The following is a 17295-nucleotide window of genomic DNA, read 5'->3' as shown; positions in this document are numbered from 1 at the left end:
ATTCTGCTGGGTAACAATCTGGACCTGGAGCTTTATTTTTGGGCATATGCTGGAGAGCTTCATGGAGTTCGCCGACTGAAAGGGGGGAATCCAAGACCATTTTATTTTCATGTTTTAATTTTGGAAAATTGATGTTACTAAGAAATTTATCAATATTGTCATCTGTTGTAGTTAGTTGTGGTTTATATAATGTTTTATAGAATTCTTTGAAAGTGTTATTTATCTTGTCAGGGTCGTGGCTGATGTTTCCTTCTGGATCTCTGACAGAGGAGATGGTTGTTTTCTCCTTGTTTGTTTTTAACTGATTAGCCAGGAATCTTCCAGCTTTGTTGCCATGTTCAAAGTTCTCCAAGCAAAGTCTTTGCACCAAGAATTGCGTCTTTTTATCTATTATTTCATTAAGTTCAAGTTTAGCTTTCCTTACAGCATTAGTGTGTGTTCTTCTGGGGAGACATGGTAAGTGTCCTCTAAGGATTTAATTCTGAGTTCTAACTCTGAAATTCTCAAAGTTTCCTTCTTTTTCTTATGAGAAGAAAAGGAAATAATTTTCCCTCTCATTACTGCTTTTCCTGCTTCCCAAGGAACACACGCTGAAGTTTCTGGCAAGTCGTTATTTTCTAGATATAAGGATCATTCTCTTTTAAAGTAGCCGATAAACTCAGGATCTTTTTTTTTTTTTTTACAATCACCTATTGAATTCTTTACTGAGAATCAATTTCACTGTACAAGCAAATATAAATATGCAACCATAAAACTTTGAGCATACAGGTAGTGTTCAGTAACATATTCACTAATATGCCAAAGCTGCACTCAAGGATTTCATTGAAAAGAAAAAAAATTAACCACCAAATTATTAAAATAAATCAAGAAGAAGAAGAAAAAAAAAAGTCAAGTTAGAATAGATACAGAACAAACAGCCCAGGCTGCAGTAACACTTGGCTAGAGGACAGTAGAGGCAGAGACGGTAAAAAGCCTACCAGTAAATCTTTTTACTTTGCATTTTGTTGATGGAAATGAGAGCATCATTTATAAAATAAGTATCATCAATTCAAGATCTAATTTCATAACACTGCCTATAAACTAACTAATGATTTATGACAAATCAGAGAATTAAAACATGTAGACATGTCAGCTCAGGAGCAGAGCCCAAACTCGTGCCAACTTGTTTGTGCCTGCATGGCTAAATGCTGCCTCCTGGTGGATTTTGGCTGCAATTATTCACAGACAGTACAAACTTTCTTTGCATGAAAATATCTAAATCTTGTCTGGAGACATGAGACTAATTGGTGCATGTACTCAAGAGTTGGCCTGATGACTATCATGCAGCAGACTCATTGATTTGTCTTAATACAGCAGAATTTCTTTAAATGATGGATTCACAGAATTAGCAGGATGCAGCAACTTTTGTTCACAGGTGTCAACTGGCACTTGGATTATTTTACAAACGAACTGCTGCTTGTCCATCGCTGCAGTCTTAGTTCTCCAAAATCTTCATGTGTTTTTGGTTCAGATGTTACTGCAGTATTTGTTTCTCAGTCCCAGGTTTAAAAGGCGATGGGCATAGGGAGGACTTAGCCAAGGCTTCAGGTGGGTATAAGATGAGGACAGAAGAGGAGTGCAATAACTGGTCCAAAGGAAAGTGGGCAATGGGAATGGGTCAGTCACAAGGCTTCATACAGAGGGGCCAGGAGTATATACAGATGGGTGGCAGCCTTTACTGCCGAGTCTTCAGAGAATCCACCAACCACTCCATAGCCTCATCCAGGCCTGTTCCCTTTGTCGCTGAGGTCTTAAAGATCTGCCATTTTCTGTCTTTAAGGGCAGGAAGACCCAGAGCATTGGCAACTTCAGTTGGCGTCATTGCCTGTTCCATGTCCTGTTTGTTGGCAAACACCACGAGGATCGCCTTCTTCAACTCTTCTTCCTCCAACATGGCTACCAGTTCAGATTTTGATATGCCCATTCTGTCCCGGTCACTGCTGTCAACAACATAGATGACTGCATCTGTGTTGGAGTAATAACACCGCCAGTAGGGTCTGATGCTTGTCTGACCTCCCAGATCCCACACCTGGAACTTCAGGTTCTTATATGTAACTGTCTCCACGTTAAAACCAATGGTGGGAATTGTGGTGACCACTTCTCCAACCTGCAGCCTGTACAGAATGGTTGTTTTTCCTGCACCGTCCAAACCCAGGATCAAAATTCTCATCTCCCTGGTGCCAAATAGGCCAGAAAAGAGACTAGAGAAGAAGCCACCCATTTCGGAAAGACCACGTTTCTCGAGTCACAAAATATCTGACAGGTTGGTTTGTACAAAATTCGACTTCCGTATCTCAGGATCTTTAAGTAATGACGTATTAAATCTCCAGTTTCTAGTTGCTGGTTTATTGCTCTTGTTTCTCAGAGTGAATGATACTGGTGCGTGATCATTAATGTTAATAGGATGGATTCTGATTTCTGACATGTCATTCATCAGCGAGCTGCTAGTTAAGAAATAATCTAATCTAGAATAGGAATGGTGAACTGAAGAAAAGAAGGTGTATTCTCTTAGTGTGGGATGGTGAGAGCTCCAAACATTACAGAGACCAAAATCCTTCATGTACTGTTTTACAGTTTCTGAGGATTTCCAGACTCGATGAGCTCCTGTGGTACTATGTTTATCTAGTATAATGTTAAAATCACCTCCCATAATTAGTGTGTTATCTGAGTGACCATAGAGTGAGGTGAAGAGGGAGGGAAAGAGGGAGGGGTCATCAACATTTGGACCATATATATTTGCTATACATAACTTAACATTTTTAATAGATAATGTTACTATTATATATCTGCCTTCTGGATCCATGATTGTATTATCTATGTCAAAATTTAACCTTCTATTAATAAGAGTTGCTACTCCTCTCTGCCTAGAATTATAACAAGCTGAATACACGTGTGGAAACTGGGTTGTTGAAAGAAGATCTACTGTTGAGTTTGATAAATGAGTTTCTTGGAGTAATATTATATCTGCTTTCATTTCTTGCAAACAATTAAAAAAATTTAACCTCTTTTCCCTTGTGCCAGCTCCACGCACATTCCAAGTGACAAATGTGAGTTTGTTCATGAACCAACCACAGAGATGAGGCTTTATGCATATTACTGAAGCGTGTGGGCCTGCACCCCACTGCTTCTCCGCATGCGTGTGTATCTGCCAGCTGGTTGTGACAGGGATGTATGTGCGCATGTGCTGTTCTGTGTGCGTTCCTGTGAATCATGAAAAGTGCTGATGTGTATATAATATAATGACAAGTGGGATTACCGTTAACCGTTAAAGGGTCGGAAAGAAGAAGTGTAAAGAGTGAAAAGAGTGACAGTGCCAAAGGAAAAAAGTAGTTTAAAAAACGCATCTGTGCTGAGAGCAGTGTAGTGGAGACGGGCAGTGGATTTACTGTTAGCTAAATGATCTTTTATGGCGGTTTATGGATATAACATGATCTAGTGAGAATACAGGAAAAATAAAGCACATACCAAGTAAGTCGAGCCACAGAGTGATGTCCGGGTCGTCGTACAGCTGTCCATTAATAAATCATTTATCCACTGTGATGACAGCGCGAGCGCCTTCAGTGGTGGATTTTTTCTTCTTACCCTCACAGGTGGTGGTCGGAGCCCTTCAGTGGGCACTGGAGGAACAAATTCAAGAGGCTTCCCACACCTCCAGAAACGCCACCAGGTCGCATCTTCATTCCCCCGGAGCTCCGTATCTCCCTCATGGAGTCAGCCCATGCAAGTCCTGATACTGGTCATCCAGGGGTCCAAGCCATGATTGCTCTGTTACGGCCTCGATTCTGGTGGCCAGGAATGTCTACCCAGGTGCGCCAATATGTCATAGGATGTACTGCATGCTCTCAGGCTACAAGTCCCCAACACCTCCCAGAATGCAGACTGCGACCTCTTCCGATCCCTCAAAGACCCTGGTCCCATCTTGGAGTGGACTTCCTGACCGATCTACCTACATCACAAGGTAAAACGTGTTGTGGTGGTGGTGGACCGATTTTCAAAAACATGCAAACTGATCCCTGAAAATTTTGATACTGTAATACATAAAATTAGCAATTTTAATGATATTTGACTACACCTATGAAAAGAAAAACATGACAGTTAGGCTACTTTGTAGGGGAAGCACTAAAAATACTCCAAAACCCATCTTTTTAAAAAATACTTAAACAATTAATCATCTCAAGATCAATTACATATAATACAAAACTAAAATACAAAATAACCTCTTCTATGAAAATGAAATGCATTTATTATCTGTGGAGAAACAAATCAAATCTCAGCTAAAACACTATCAAAAACAAAATGGCTGCTCGTTTTTTATGATTTATTGTATTGTGACATTATCATTGAACATTATTACTAAACAAGAGGCAACAAAACATTAAAAAAATAAAAATAAATAAAATAAGACTCAAATGGTAAAATAAATTAGGTAGGCTCAGAAACCAAAAATACCTCACATGGTATATTGTATTATATTAACTGAACATAATACGGTCACAAGCAAACCACTGTAGAGATTTACAACCAAACAATGGCTGGGAGCCGTCTTTAAAATTAAATAATCACATTTTAAAAGGTAGAACTTTGTGTAATAATATTTCAAGGAGGGGTCTGTACTTATATAGCCCTTTTACCCACAGCGCTTTACAATATAACACATTACCCCATTCACACACACATTCATGCACTGATGGCAAAAGCTGCCATGCAAGGCGCTCAACTATGACCCATAAGGAGCAATTTGGGGTTCAGTGTCTTGCTCAGGGACACCTTGACATGAGCTCGACAGGCCAGGATCAAACCGGCGAACCTTGGGCTACAGGACGACTACTCTACCCACTGAACCATGCGGCCCCACTATTGCTGAGTCAAGCTCTTGCAATCCCATCCACAGTCACTGGCCCTTGGTCAACCTTTTTCACCAAGAACCCCACATGGAGCTTTCTCCCTGCAAGATCACTTATCAAGTCCTTGAAGTGCAGCTTTCTATTCTATCCATCCATTCTATTATATAGTATCTCCAATGATGTAATGTCATTTGTAATAGCATCACAATCATTATTTCTGGTGACCTCCCACTATTTTGTTTTACTTAAAGGTGCTTCCAGTGATTTCACCAACAATGTCAAGGGAAACTGATTTGACTACCAATACTCCACACCATTGTCTCCCACATGTAGCAACACATACAAGTCTAATTTATCTCCAAATCTTTAGACTCACAGGTGAAGCATTAGATTAGTGGGGAAAACATGATGCTATATGGTTTTTGCTACTTAATCTTCTGAAATTTAGAAAGTGTAAATATTTCTCTGACTTGATTGAAAGCAGTCACCCAGTCTGCTGCACTAGAAATGTGCTCTGTTACTACTGCAAAGCAGGAAGATGAGTCCCAAACCATTGACTCTAACCTAACATTACAGTAATAACTGAGGATTTTCTGAACCATTCAAATTGTTCTAAAATAGATACAGACTATTTTCTATTTATTATTATTAATTCAGAACGATTTGTTTCTATTATATCATGTTTTTTCTCCCCAATTCAACAGTCAGCTGCTCACCTCCTTCCTCAAGCCACCTGGACATGTTCAGGTGGGGTGGGGAGGGGGGTCTGGCAGGCATTTTTTTTTATTTTTTTTTTTATTTTTTTAACCTTTGTTTAACCAGGTAAAAATGTTTGAGAACCAGTTCTAATGTGCAAACGTGACCTGGCCAAGAGGCCCCAGCAGGAATAAATAACGTATATACATACAAACATACAACTGTGCATACACAAGAACCACAAGACAACAATACAAAAAATACACCTAACAACGCAGAGCAAATACAAATATATAAAAATGAAAGGGGGAAAGGAGTAGGTTTCAGTATATGGGACAGATCTATGTGAAAAGATAAGCATAAGTGAGAGTCAGCATCGTCAGCAGGAACAAGTGTCGACAATAGTCTGTTGAAGTCTCTGTCTAAACAAGGAAACAGATATCAGAGATGGAAGTTTAAGAGTGTTCTGCAGTGTGTTCCAGTCATTTGCAGCGGAAAAGTGGAAGGCGTTACGGCCAAAAACAGTGGAAGTTTTGGGAGTAATGAGCTTAATAAATTCGGATGACCTGGTGTGATGAGTGCTGTGAGCGGAGTGGAGAAGAGATGACAGATAGAAAGGTGTCTTGTGCAAGATTGACTTGTAAATAAAAAGAAACAAATGATGGAGTCGCAGGGTGTGAAGGGAGGGCCAGCCCACCAATTTATAGAGATCACAGTGGTGGGTGTGGAAAGGGGCGTTTGTGGCAAAGCATCTGCTGCTCTTGTGTCTGTTTGGAACATGCATGATTTATTTTAGCAGAGCAGCTTACTAGTGGGCCCCTAGAATCCTTCTCATTTACCCCCCCTTTTTGGCACCCCAGTATATATATATATATACATATATATATATGTATATATATTTATTTATTTATATATATATATATATATATATATATATATGCTGGCAATATGAGCTTTGCTACATCATTAGCTTTTTGTAAAGTTGTCTGTTTGAAAGTACGATAAGTGGTAGTGAAAAACCTACATACCTTTGGCGACGAGCCATCATGAACTCCAAATGCTACAAATATGAAATATATATTGAAAGATAATGGATGCAATTGTCTTGCGTTCATCAAACTCCGCTCTAACTTGTCAGTGTGTGGCTGTTGGGTAAAACTGCATCAGGGGTGCCAGGTCACTGTTACTAAATCATCCCTAGCAGAGCAAAAATAAGCCCAACTACAAAATATGCCAGTGACATCTCTTTTGATGTCCAAAAACCATTCCTTTAATGCCAAATATAATAAAAAGTAAAACAATACAAGTTTATTGTGCCAGGCTTAAAAACATTTTCCCCCATGCTGTTCTTTTGCTTAGGTCCCAAAATAGCCTCGTGTAAATATTTAAACATACAAACATGAATAGAACTAAATGTGCCAAGTGGCCTGTTTGGGTCTGAAAATAAAATAATATAGGCCTATATATATTTTTTTAAATAAAAATAAAATAAAAAATAAATAAATAAAATAAAATAATTTTAAAATAAAACAAAAGACAACGCCACCTGGGGAAAAACAGGTTTTCAAGTTTTGCTTAAAAACTTCTAAAGACTGGACTTCTCAGGTGGTCTGGTAGGCCCGATCACCCATGCTACAAAGCTTGGTTCTGGAAGCTTGGAGGGTGTTAGTGGCTGTAGAACGGATGGTTCGTGAGGAGGTGTGAGGAGTTCCTGTCATGCATATGTAAATTCATATTCATGAATTTATTTATTCAATCTTAGCTTTTCTTACTGTTTCTTAAAGTAATTTAATTTTCGTTTTAACTCCAGTGTTTTCCTCCACACTGGGGGTTTTACCTGATTGGTCTGGGGGTTGTTGCTGTATTGATTGCCCTTGTCTGGTTGGCTGGGGCCCCGACCTGCAGCCTTATGGCAGTGGTGTGGGCCCTGGTCTGCCCTGTTTGGGGAGGCTGGCTCCTGGTGTGGATGGATCCCCATAATAACATCGCTTCCTCACAGCAGCATCAAGCCAGGTATTTATTTATTTATTACTTTTAATATTTTATATCTGCTTTTAGCTTGGAGACAGTAGTTAGGGAGTCGGGGTGTTTTTAATGTGTAAAGGCATATTTTGGTTTTAATATGCATGAATTGAATTGTGCTTTTTTTTTTTCTTCTTCGTGTGTGTGCTTTGATTGAAACTTTGTTGTGACTTAGATTTATAAGATGCAAAAACTGTTGCATTTTTATTATGTGAAGCACTTTGTGCTGCAATCCTGCATGAAAAGTGCTATATAAATAAAGTTTGATTTGATTTAGGTAAAGATGTCCATGAAGGCACTGGTAGGTGAGGAGAGAGGAATTGCATACTATCCTGAGTGGGATGGGGAGCCATTGAAGAGTTTTCAGGATGGGGGTGATATGGTCTTTCTTGTGCACCCTCATCAGGATGCTCAGGATATATACAATACCAACCTGTATGCACTGCAAAAAGGGAAAGAAAATCTGGCACTGACAATAGACGTAATAATAAATTTCTCTGAATAAAGATGCTAATGTCGTGGTCATGACATGAACATAGAGTGCAGAGGCTGACTCAGGAATATTATTAAATGTTCTAATGTCTTACACACATCTGAAAAAGTCTTAAACACATCAGTTTAAGACTTTTTATGTTAATTTGTAGGTTCCACACAAAATATAGTAAAAATAATTTGTCAAATACGATTTTTGTGTTCAAAATGCATGTAGTCCAGTAAAGTTGACATATAAAAAAACAGTATGAAAAATACATGTTCACAAAACTTAATTTGAAGATTGTCTGTCATGCCTAATGATGAAAAAAAAAATCCTGTTTGAAATTGTTATAATTCATGCATGAATTACTAGAAAAGTACACAGTAAAAGTATTTCATATTAATTCCGTAAGTATTATAGGAAGAACTTTATGCAACAGTGTTTGTTTTGTGGCATAAAGTGATTTTGTTTTTATGGAAGAAAGTGATTTTATTCCACTTCCAATTTAGATGAAAACGCTTCTTTTGGCTACGTATAAGGGGCTTTGACATTGAATTACTAGAAAGGTACACAGTAAAAGTATGTAATATGTAAGTAGTATAGGAAGTACTTAGTGCAATAGTACAGGTTTCATGAACTACTTATCGAGCAAAGTGATTTTATTCCACTTCAAATTTAGACGTTAATACTACTTTTAGCTTATGTAGTAGAAGTATGACAATGAATTACTGGAAAAATACACAGTCAAATTGTTTCATATCATTTGTGTAAGTAGTATAGGATTTACTTAGTACACCAGTATAGAAAGGGATTTTATTTGACCTCAAATTTAGTTGATTATCCCTCTTTTTGCTATCTATAAAGGTGTAACTACAGGGCTTGGAAAAGTAGGAGCTATAACTTTTGTTCTGCATGTGATAACTTAAAGGTAACTGTATGGCTTGGAAAATATCTTACATGAGAGTGAGAATGTACTCGTGATTTGGTTCTCCTCAAAGCTGCGACACAGCCGTGTTCTGCTCTTCTATTGCGTTTTTGTGCTATGTCAAAATTCAGATATGCAGATGTCACAATGTTTGCAGGCACATTATGGTTGGGATTTAATGTGTGAGGTCATAATACTATCAGAGAAATCATGAATGAGGGGGATTATTGCTGTTTTTTAAATGAATTTGTTCATCAGATTAATTGTTGGCCCACCGCCAGGAGACTGCAGAGACAAAAGCTGGATATCCAGTCAGAGATATTCTTTGATTCTGCTGAAGTTGGCATATAGGTTTCTGCTGGTGAATTGAAGAACTGATATTCTTGGATTTGGATTAGATTCTGACACGAGGCAGAAAAAATAGGCCCAATGGAAAAGAGGTTAATGGGAATATAAGAAACTGAAGAATTGGTCGCAGTGATGGGAAGAAATGTGAAGAAGAAGAAGAAGAAGAGTAGAATATAAACACCTGTTAGACCACCTGGACACAGAGGACAGAAGACTGGACTTTCTGTGGCGGACTGACTGCAGTGACCGGGTACAGCCAGGAGGGGGCAGCAATGACACCGAAAGAATGATAACAGTTAAAAAAAAAAATAACACTGAAGAAGACACGGGTCTGTAGCCACATGTCTTCAGTGCTGCAGAACCGAGCAGCACGTGACTGACCTGCAGCCAGCTTTCTGCTGGTTATACTGGTGGAAGATGAACTTTAATGAAGGGAAGATGGAGCTGCAGCAGCTGCTGAGCAGAGTGAGTCTGCCTGAGCTGCCGAAGCTGCTGGACTGGATGAAAAACTCGGGTATAGTCTCCCTATACGTCACATTACAGGTAGAAAAGCTTTGGAAGGATTTAACATAATAAAAACCTGGAATTTTAACACTGGTGAGAAAACCTTTAATATTATGCATACTGTCATCCCACGGGATGCTAAACAGTGACCAGTGATGGAGTTAAATCCTCTGAGATGGAGCTGCTGATGAAGTTTAGTTGTAATATTCACAACCAGGAACTTGGAATCTCCCAGCAGTACAGCTCTTAACTTGTAGCCACAAAAGGATGTATTAGTTGAGATAGTTAAGAATTAACTTCAGCAGAAGACTTCCTCTTTCAGCTAAACTACATTTACATCAGTCGTTGTTTTTGTTTATGATTGGAGGTCAGATGACAGGAGTGAGGACTTTTGGAAACCTTTTGGACTTGGATCACATCCTGGTGTTCCCCTCTGTTATCTCAGAAAATGAACAGAAACCTGCATCCCTGCATCCTCTTCATCATAAAACTGAAAATATATTCCACTTCTGAAACATTCCTGAAGTATATAAATTTGCTCATTGATTGCTAACTCGTGTACATGGATCAGGGATCCATGTATACGAGTTAGCAATCAACCTGATCCCTGACAGACAGACCAAGGATCCATGTGTGTTTTGTTCTTCCATGCGTTCCCTCAGATGACTGTGTGTATCCTTCTCCTCCTTCAGATGAGCTGGATGACCTGCTGGTGGACAACAACAGGGTGATCCTGCAGAGCATTGCAGACGACCTGAGAGCCAGGCTCCCTCTGGACGCCATGCTGCCCTCTGAGGCCACCGTCCACCACAAGGTGCAGTAGTCTACCTGTTCATGGACATCAGCTTTAATGAAAAACATATTTGTTCTGCATACTTGATGCTTCAAGTTGTCAGGAAAACAGGAGAATGTTTTTTGTGCAGGATGATAATGAACTTGTCTGTTTCAGATGCAGCAGCGGGTGCGGCCAACAGTTCACGTGGACAGCTTCTTGTACAGCGACGAGCAGGTGGACGCTCTGTGTTCAGAGGGGACCATGAGCAGGACCTACTGTCTGAGCTGTGGATCCTTCAAGACAGCACCATTGGGTGGGAGCACATCACACAAACTCACACGTTTGTTTACATGAGGGCCAGAAATAGAACCAAATAACAAAGAGCACTTCAATTTATTCACAGTGAATGTGAAGAAATTCTCAGACATGGGGACATGTTTCAGTTGTTTCAGTCCAAAATAAAGACAGTTGCTGGACAGGCCTAACAAGGACTTTAACAGGCAAATTATTTAGGAATGGTAATCTATTCCCTACTTCAGATGCTGTTTGTATGAATAAACTGAATTTCCTACAAGAGCTCTCATCAGGATTTAGGTTTATATGAATTTGTCTAACTACATTAACTGTAGCTCCTCTGAACCCCTCCTGCTTTTTCCATGAGTCTAGACTCATAACCCAAGCTTCAGTATGACTTTCTTAGCGTTAGCATAACCACATTAATTTCTCATAGCTGTCACAGGCGTCCATATTTATGAACATGATGAATTATGTAGCAGAAGGGTCCAACTGTGAGCAAACACAAGTTATATTACCGACAGGAGAAGGAGTCAGTCTGCGGTTCTCAGTCTGGATGATGATCTGATTTCTGACTCATGAGAACAACTGGACATATTTGAGGGGAGGAACAAACACATTTTGGATACAGATGGTCTGAGAGAGAAGTGAAAGAAGTCATTGGTGCTCCTGAAACAGCTGGTTAGAGGACGCTGCTTTTCCATCAAGTCTTTTAATACTTTTATCCAAAGTGGTTTTTAAATCAGTGTCACAATGAACCATTGTTACCTCATAGTGTGTTTTACTGATGGCTGCAAAGACAGGTGGATTGGTAAATATGTTTTCATCTCTTCAGATGAATGTTGAATAATTACACAGTTTCAGTTAATTAGTTTATTGGTTTATGGCGTGAGCATGTGTGTGTGTGTGTGTGTGTGTGTTTGTGTTTAGTCGCAGAAACCAGAAATCTTCCAGATAATCTTCACCTGCAAAGAGAAGGTAGATTTAGTTGGTTGGCTAAACATTTACTAAACAGTGCACGGATGGTTTTAAGTATTAAAGGTCCCATATTATACACTTTATTCCCAATCTGAGACCATTCATTAATATCTAAATGAAATATTTCCGCCATGGTATGGACAAATCGACCCTCAGTTTGAGTGCAGCGGCTTCTCTTCACCTCCCTCTTTTTAGCAGCTTCAGAAATGTGCCGTTTATGGTGGGCGGAACCCTGGTGGAGCAGCTCAGCTGTTGGCTCCGCCCATCGCATCGCCCTTCATGAGGTGATTGACAGGTTAGGCCTTAGCGGTTACTAGACGCTGATTACAGCGTAGTGAAGGATAAACAAACGCCGGAACACCGGAACCCATTCCTGAAGAAGAAGTGCTAATATATTTTCAAGCTATCAGACTAATAAGGCCGAAACGATAAAATAACTGCCAGCTCTTACCTCTCCAGCTGTGTCACGGACAGTTGGTATTGAACCTGGCTTCAGCTTCAAACGGTCGGCGAAGCCTGCTTTCCATGCCCCCATGTTGTGGAAACAGTCCTCTTTGAAATGCTGGCCACAGACATGCAAAACCTTTGGAAGTTTTCCGGGTACATTTCCTCCAAAAATAAAATTAATCCACTCAGTCCTCGTGGGTTCAGTGGATGGAAGTAAAAAACCGTTTTCGTGTTCATTTATGCAGCCACAAACAGAACAGTGCTTCTGTCGCTTAGCCATGTCCGCTAACGAGGGTTGCCGAAGAGGGAAAAACACTGGGCGCTAGGTGATTTTTAGAGGGCGGGCTTTGAGAGCCGGTAGACGGGTCCATCGCTCTGTGGGGAGTGGTTATTGTCCCTTATGACGTCATAACGTACACGCTTTCAAACAAGCTCATTTCAGCGCTTACTTCCCTAGAGGTGGAGCAGGGGGGAGAGAGAGCGCCTGAAAGAGTTTCACACTTACGGGTCTCCTACACATGCGGGGGGACCAGTATGACTGTTCCAAAACCATTAAAAAGTGAATTTTGCATAATATGGGACCTTTAAGTAAATATACTAAAGAGTCATTTAATATGTGTGATTTCCTCTTGCTGTTTTCTGTTGCCCAGGAGTGGTGCGTGGACAAAAGATGTCCTCAGGTGTTCATGCGTCTTTTTTGTTTCCGGGGGAGGAAACTCAAGGTGGAAAATAGGTTAAGGGGGAGTTTGTGGGGAATAATTTCCTATAGTTAAATTAATCATTGGTTTTATTATTTAGCATGATTTTTGAGTAGTTTGGGTTTATGTAAATAAATGTATAGTGTTTGGGAAATTTTAATGTAAATATTTTCCATTATTTCTTTGTAAATAGCTGTCTTTAGAAACACATGAAGATGGTATGAGCCAATTAGGCTTGTCTACTATATAAGCAGTCAGTTGTGGTCATTCTGGTTGGTTGGTGTCGGGTATCATTGGTAAAAAAAAACAATAAAGAAACCTAATGTCACTTCCAGTCGTTTGCCTCCTATGTGCTTTTCCCCATGATGGTTGCCTCCGAGACTGTGTCCATGGAGATGACAATCAGGAACAACATTCAGACTTGAACAACCTTAATATCATCAATGATTACTGATGAATATATAAGGCAGAGTACATCAGATACAAAGTAGGTGAAAGCAGAAAGATAAAGGTGCTCCTGGAACCACAGGTCAGATCAGGGAAAACCAGACGGCATTCCCAACAGGAACACCATAGTTACAACTCGTCCATCAGAGACTAAGGACACACCCTCATGATTGATGGATCTGCTTCAGACCATGTGGTCACTGATGATGATGATTATGTATTCTTCTCTTCCTCTGGCAGACTTCATTTCTCACTCCTTCTCAGTGCCAGAGCTTCAGTTCCTCTTCCAGAACGTTCTTCCTGATCTGAGTGGCCGGACACTGGTGGATGTTGGCTCTAGACTGGGAGCTGTGTTGTATGGGGTTAGAGGTCACTACACACACACACACACACACAAACCTAGCCTTGACTTTTTTGGAAACCATCATGAGGTTAAAGGTGGCTGATGGGATGTTGGATTAGTAAATGAGTAAATACTTGTACTGAGAAATGTTGAAACCTTACATTTTCACTGTGTAGGTCTGGACGATATATTGAATATACTGTGTGTTATGGTGATTGTTTAGGGTTATGTGTACAGCTCAGCCTCTCAGCTCCTTGGCCTGGAGCTCAACGAGGAGTTCGTCAGGCTGCAGAACGAGATGCTGCACAAATACAGTATGACCGACAGAGTTCAGGTTCGTCTCTCTGAATGTTCCCCAACAACCAGAGAAGTGCTGTTTCTTAATCTACACACACACTTAGTGGAAACATCTCTGCTCGCTGCAGGTGCTCCATGCTGACGTATGCACGCAGGATGCTTTGCTACATAGCGCTGATGTTCTGGTCATGAACAACGTCTTTGAATACTTTATGGAGCCCAGCGAGCAAGTCAGGTACTGACCCAGAAAATACACAGAAAATACACACCCAGCAGCACATTCTTTAGAGAAATGTTTGTGTGTTCAGAGCATGGAAATTCATCATGCAGACCTTCAGGAGAAGAGGATCTCTGCTGGTCACTGTTCCCAGTCTGCAGGACAGCCTGAACACTCTGCAGGTAAAGTCAGTCAGGACCAGCGTGTTGACCTAACAGTGAGCTAACACAAAGCTAATATCAAGCTAACATGGTGCTAACATGTGAGCCATGGGTGTCCAAGTCCAGTCCTCGAGAGTTACTATCCTGCGTCCCCTCTCATACACCTGGCTAAATTCACTCATCTTCATGTCATTCAGCTCTGCAGAGGCCATTCATTTGATCCAAGTGTGTTGGAGAAGAGATGCATCTAAAACTTGGAAGATTGTAGCTCTCATGTACTGGATTTGACGTCCAGATGATGTCATGGCTTTAATACAGTAACGATGAAGCAGTTTACTGTCCTTAAGGTGTTTTTTTCTGCCTCAATCAGGTGCCTCTGCAGCATGGCTGGGTAGAGGAGCTTCCTGTGGACTATAACATTTACCTGGGCACAGATGCAGACCCCGAAGCGCTCAGGCAGATCCACCTGTACAGGGTGATGTGACCATGGACTGATTGACTTGTACAGGGTCACGTGACTGAGCCACCTGAAAAGAACTTTGTTTTTATTACCCGGGTAAATTAATGTGTGGTTGTGAATCGGAACTGGCTCTGATGAGAACATATGGTTGAAGGGGTGACATCTTAAATCTGTGTTGAGGAATCAACAGAGGCACAACCAGCTCGTTTCAGTACTAGTCAAAGCACAGCTGTTGATCCTCCAGAGCCTAAAGTTTCTGTTTACACAACAGGACATGCAGGCGTCAACCTGATCAGCTGTTCAGATAAAATATTCTGTATGAACCCTTTGGCTGAGATAAAGAAAAAAACAACAACAAAAAAACAACTGTTTATCAAGTCAACGTTAAGGACTCGACTCTTAGTTTATTTCCATTTGGGATCAGACAGGAAGTGAGGAGGAAGATTCCACCAGTGAGTTTGTTGATTTTTTACGGAACGTTGTTAAACCCACAGTTCTGTAGAAGTGGTTGCACAGTCAACATACTGTTGGAAATCAGACTTTCTTTTGTTCTCAGCTTGTGAAGCTTAAAATTTCCAGCAGGAAAAATCACGTGTGTGTGTGAGAAGCATAAACTGTGTTGTAGGTGGTTTAAAATATGGCAAAACGGACAGTAATTTAGATGTAAACTTCAGGACCTTGTGGACTCGTGCAGCTGGTGTAACACTGATGAGTCTTGTTCAGTGGACGGTGAGGAGCAACATGTTTTAGAAAAAGCTTTAGAATTAAATGTTTTGTGCAGCTGTTGTTAAATCTGGACAAACTGGTGAAGGCTGTGGCTGGGTTATGTTTCACACTGAGGTTATTTACGGAAATCTGTTAACAGAATTTCCGCTGTTTGGTTATGTTAAGCTGGATTTTTCTGCTCTCAGGAACAACACTGGTGAAAATTTGAATGATGACATTTCTACAGAATTTATGGGGTGATCATAAAGGAAAGAGCAAAGCCTGAAGAACTCCAAAAGGTTTGGGTACAAGTCAGATACGAGTAATTCTGATCAAAAATTCCAACAATCCAAATAAATTTCTACAAATGGAGAATCTCTTTCTTCACACGATGTCTTCCTGACGGTGTTGTCCGCCAAAAATAAAGAACTTTTCTGTAGTTAACAATCAACAGCGAACTGCAAAGCTTCATAAATAAGTCAACGATTCTTTAGATTTAGTTCACCTGAGGGAAATGATCAGAAGTCCATAAGCAGCAGGACCCGGTTCAAAGACCAGTGTCAGGAAAGTGAAAACTACGGTTTTTTTACCGCGGGTGTGAAGCTTTAGTGGATATATTTACTTGGTCTTGTTTAGTTTACAGCCATTCAGCTTCTTGATCAAGCTTGAACTGACCAGATTTCTTTGGACTGGCACAAACTGGTCTGGTGTGGTTTAATCTGATATGTGTTTCACAAGGTCACGCTGTTGTCAAGAACATATTTCTCATATCTATTTTTCTCTTTTCTAAATGAAGTGAAATGATTCAGGACTTGCAAACCTAGAATTTAATCATTTTAGAGGGAATTAAAAAAAAAAGGCTTTGTGATATTTTGGATTAGCTTTTTCACAGCTTTTTTTATGTTTCTGGGATCAATAAAACAATTTCCTTCAATTAAGTCTTTCTCTAACTTCATTAAAACATCTTAAATCTTTAGTAAACATATCAGGAAAAAGTCAGTAAATGAGTGTTTGGTGGATTATATCTGTGTTGCAATGATGCTTCTTTGTTATAAATCTGATACCGTTAGTTTATTTCTCAAGTTAAATTTTTCTAGACCTCGTTGGATGTGCTGCTGTTTTACACAGAATTCTGGTCATTTTTTAACAATGGATGGGTGTACTTTAAGGGAAACCTTGGTCAGAACCAGGAAGGAAATCCTGCATCAGAACCCGAACCAGGAGGAAAAACCTCCATCAGGACAAGGAACAATGGCCATCTGCCTGGACATTTGGGGGTGGAGAGGACAGGAAAGAAGGGTCAACAAGGACTATTAACTAATCCAAGCATACCTGCTGAGAAAGAAAATCCCTGCCTTTGTTTGTTCCCTTTTTAATGGGAAAATATGAAAGAACTACTGCTTTTTCATCATCTTCCATCATGTTAATAGTGAGATTGTAGGAGACTTCACTAAAGCATGTCCACCCCCCGGAGAGGTAATTGCTACCTGAGCAGTTTTGGACAGTATGTGATGTTTTAGGAGGAAGCTGGCAGGTCCATGATTTGCTATAACTCTGGATAAATTTCAGTTTTATTGATCTGAGATATAAAAAAAGTACTAATAAAACAGAAGTCTGTAT

The 17295-nt window shown here is 40.1% G+C and overlaps 2 protein-coding genes across 2 annotated transcripts; one reads left to right on the top strand and one right to left on the bottom strand.

Moving 5' to 3' along the window:
• Positions 1-687: 687 nt before the first annotated feature.
• Positions 688-2326, bottom strand: LOC121631662 (ADP-ribosylation factor-like protein 1). Its single transcript, XM_041972661.1, has one exon. The coding sequence runs from the start codon at positions 2258-2260 to the stop codon at positions 1715-1717; it is 546 nt and encodes a 181-aa protein (XP_041828595.1). The 5' UTR covers positions 2261-2326; the 3' UTR covers positions 688-1714.
• Positions 2327-9688: 7362 nt separating this feature from the next.
• Positions 9689-16609, top strand: zgc:109986 (uncharacterized protein LOC553566 homolog). The gene is made up of 8 exons (XM_041972746.1): positions 9689-9863; positions 10546-10667; positions 10803-10941; positions 13733-13854; positions 14059-14169; positions 14261-14367; positions 14441-14531; positions 14881-16609. The coding sequence occupies exons 1-8, from the start codon at positions 9767-9769 to the stop codon at positions 14992-14994; spliced, it is 903 nt and encodes a 300-aa protein (XP_041828680.1). The 5' UTR covers positions 9689-9766; the 3' UTR covers positions 14995-16609.
• The last annotated feature ends 686 nt before the right edge of the window (positions 16610-17295 follow it).

The sequence above is a fragment of the Melanotaenia boesemani genome, chromosome 20 (assembly GCF_017639745.1).
Source record: "Melanotaenia boesemani isolate fMelBoe1 chromosome 20, fMelBoe1.pri, whole genome shotgun sequence".
Taxonomy (NCBI): Eukaryota; Metazoa; Chordata; class Actinopteri; order Atheriniformes; family Melanotaeniidae; genus Melanotaenia; species Melanotaenia boesemani.
This window is presented reverse-complemented; position numbering and strand designations above follow the sequence as displayed.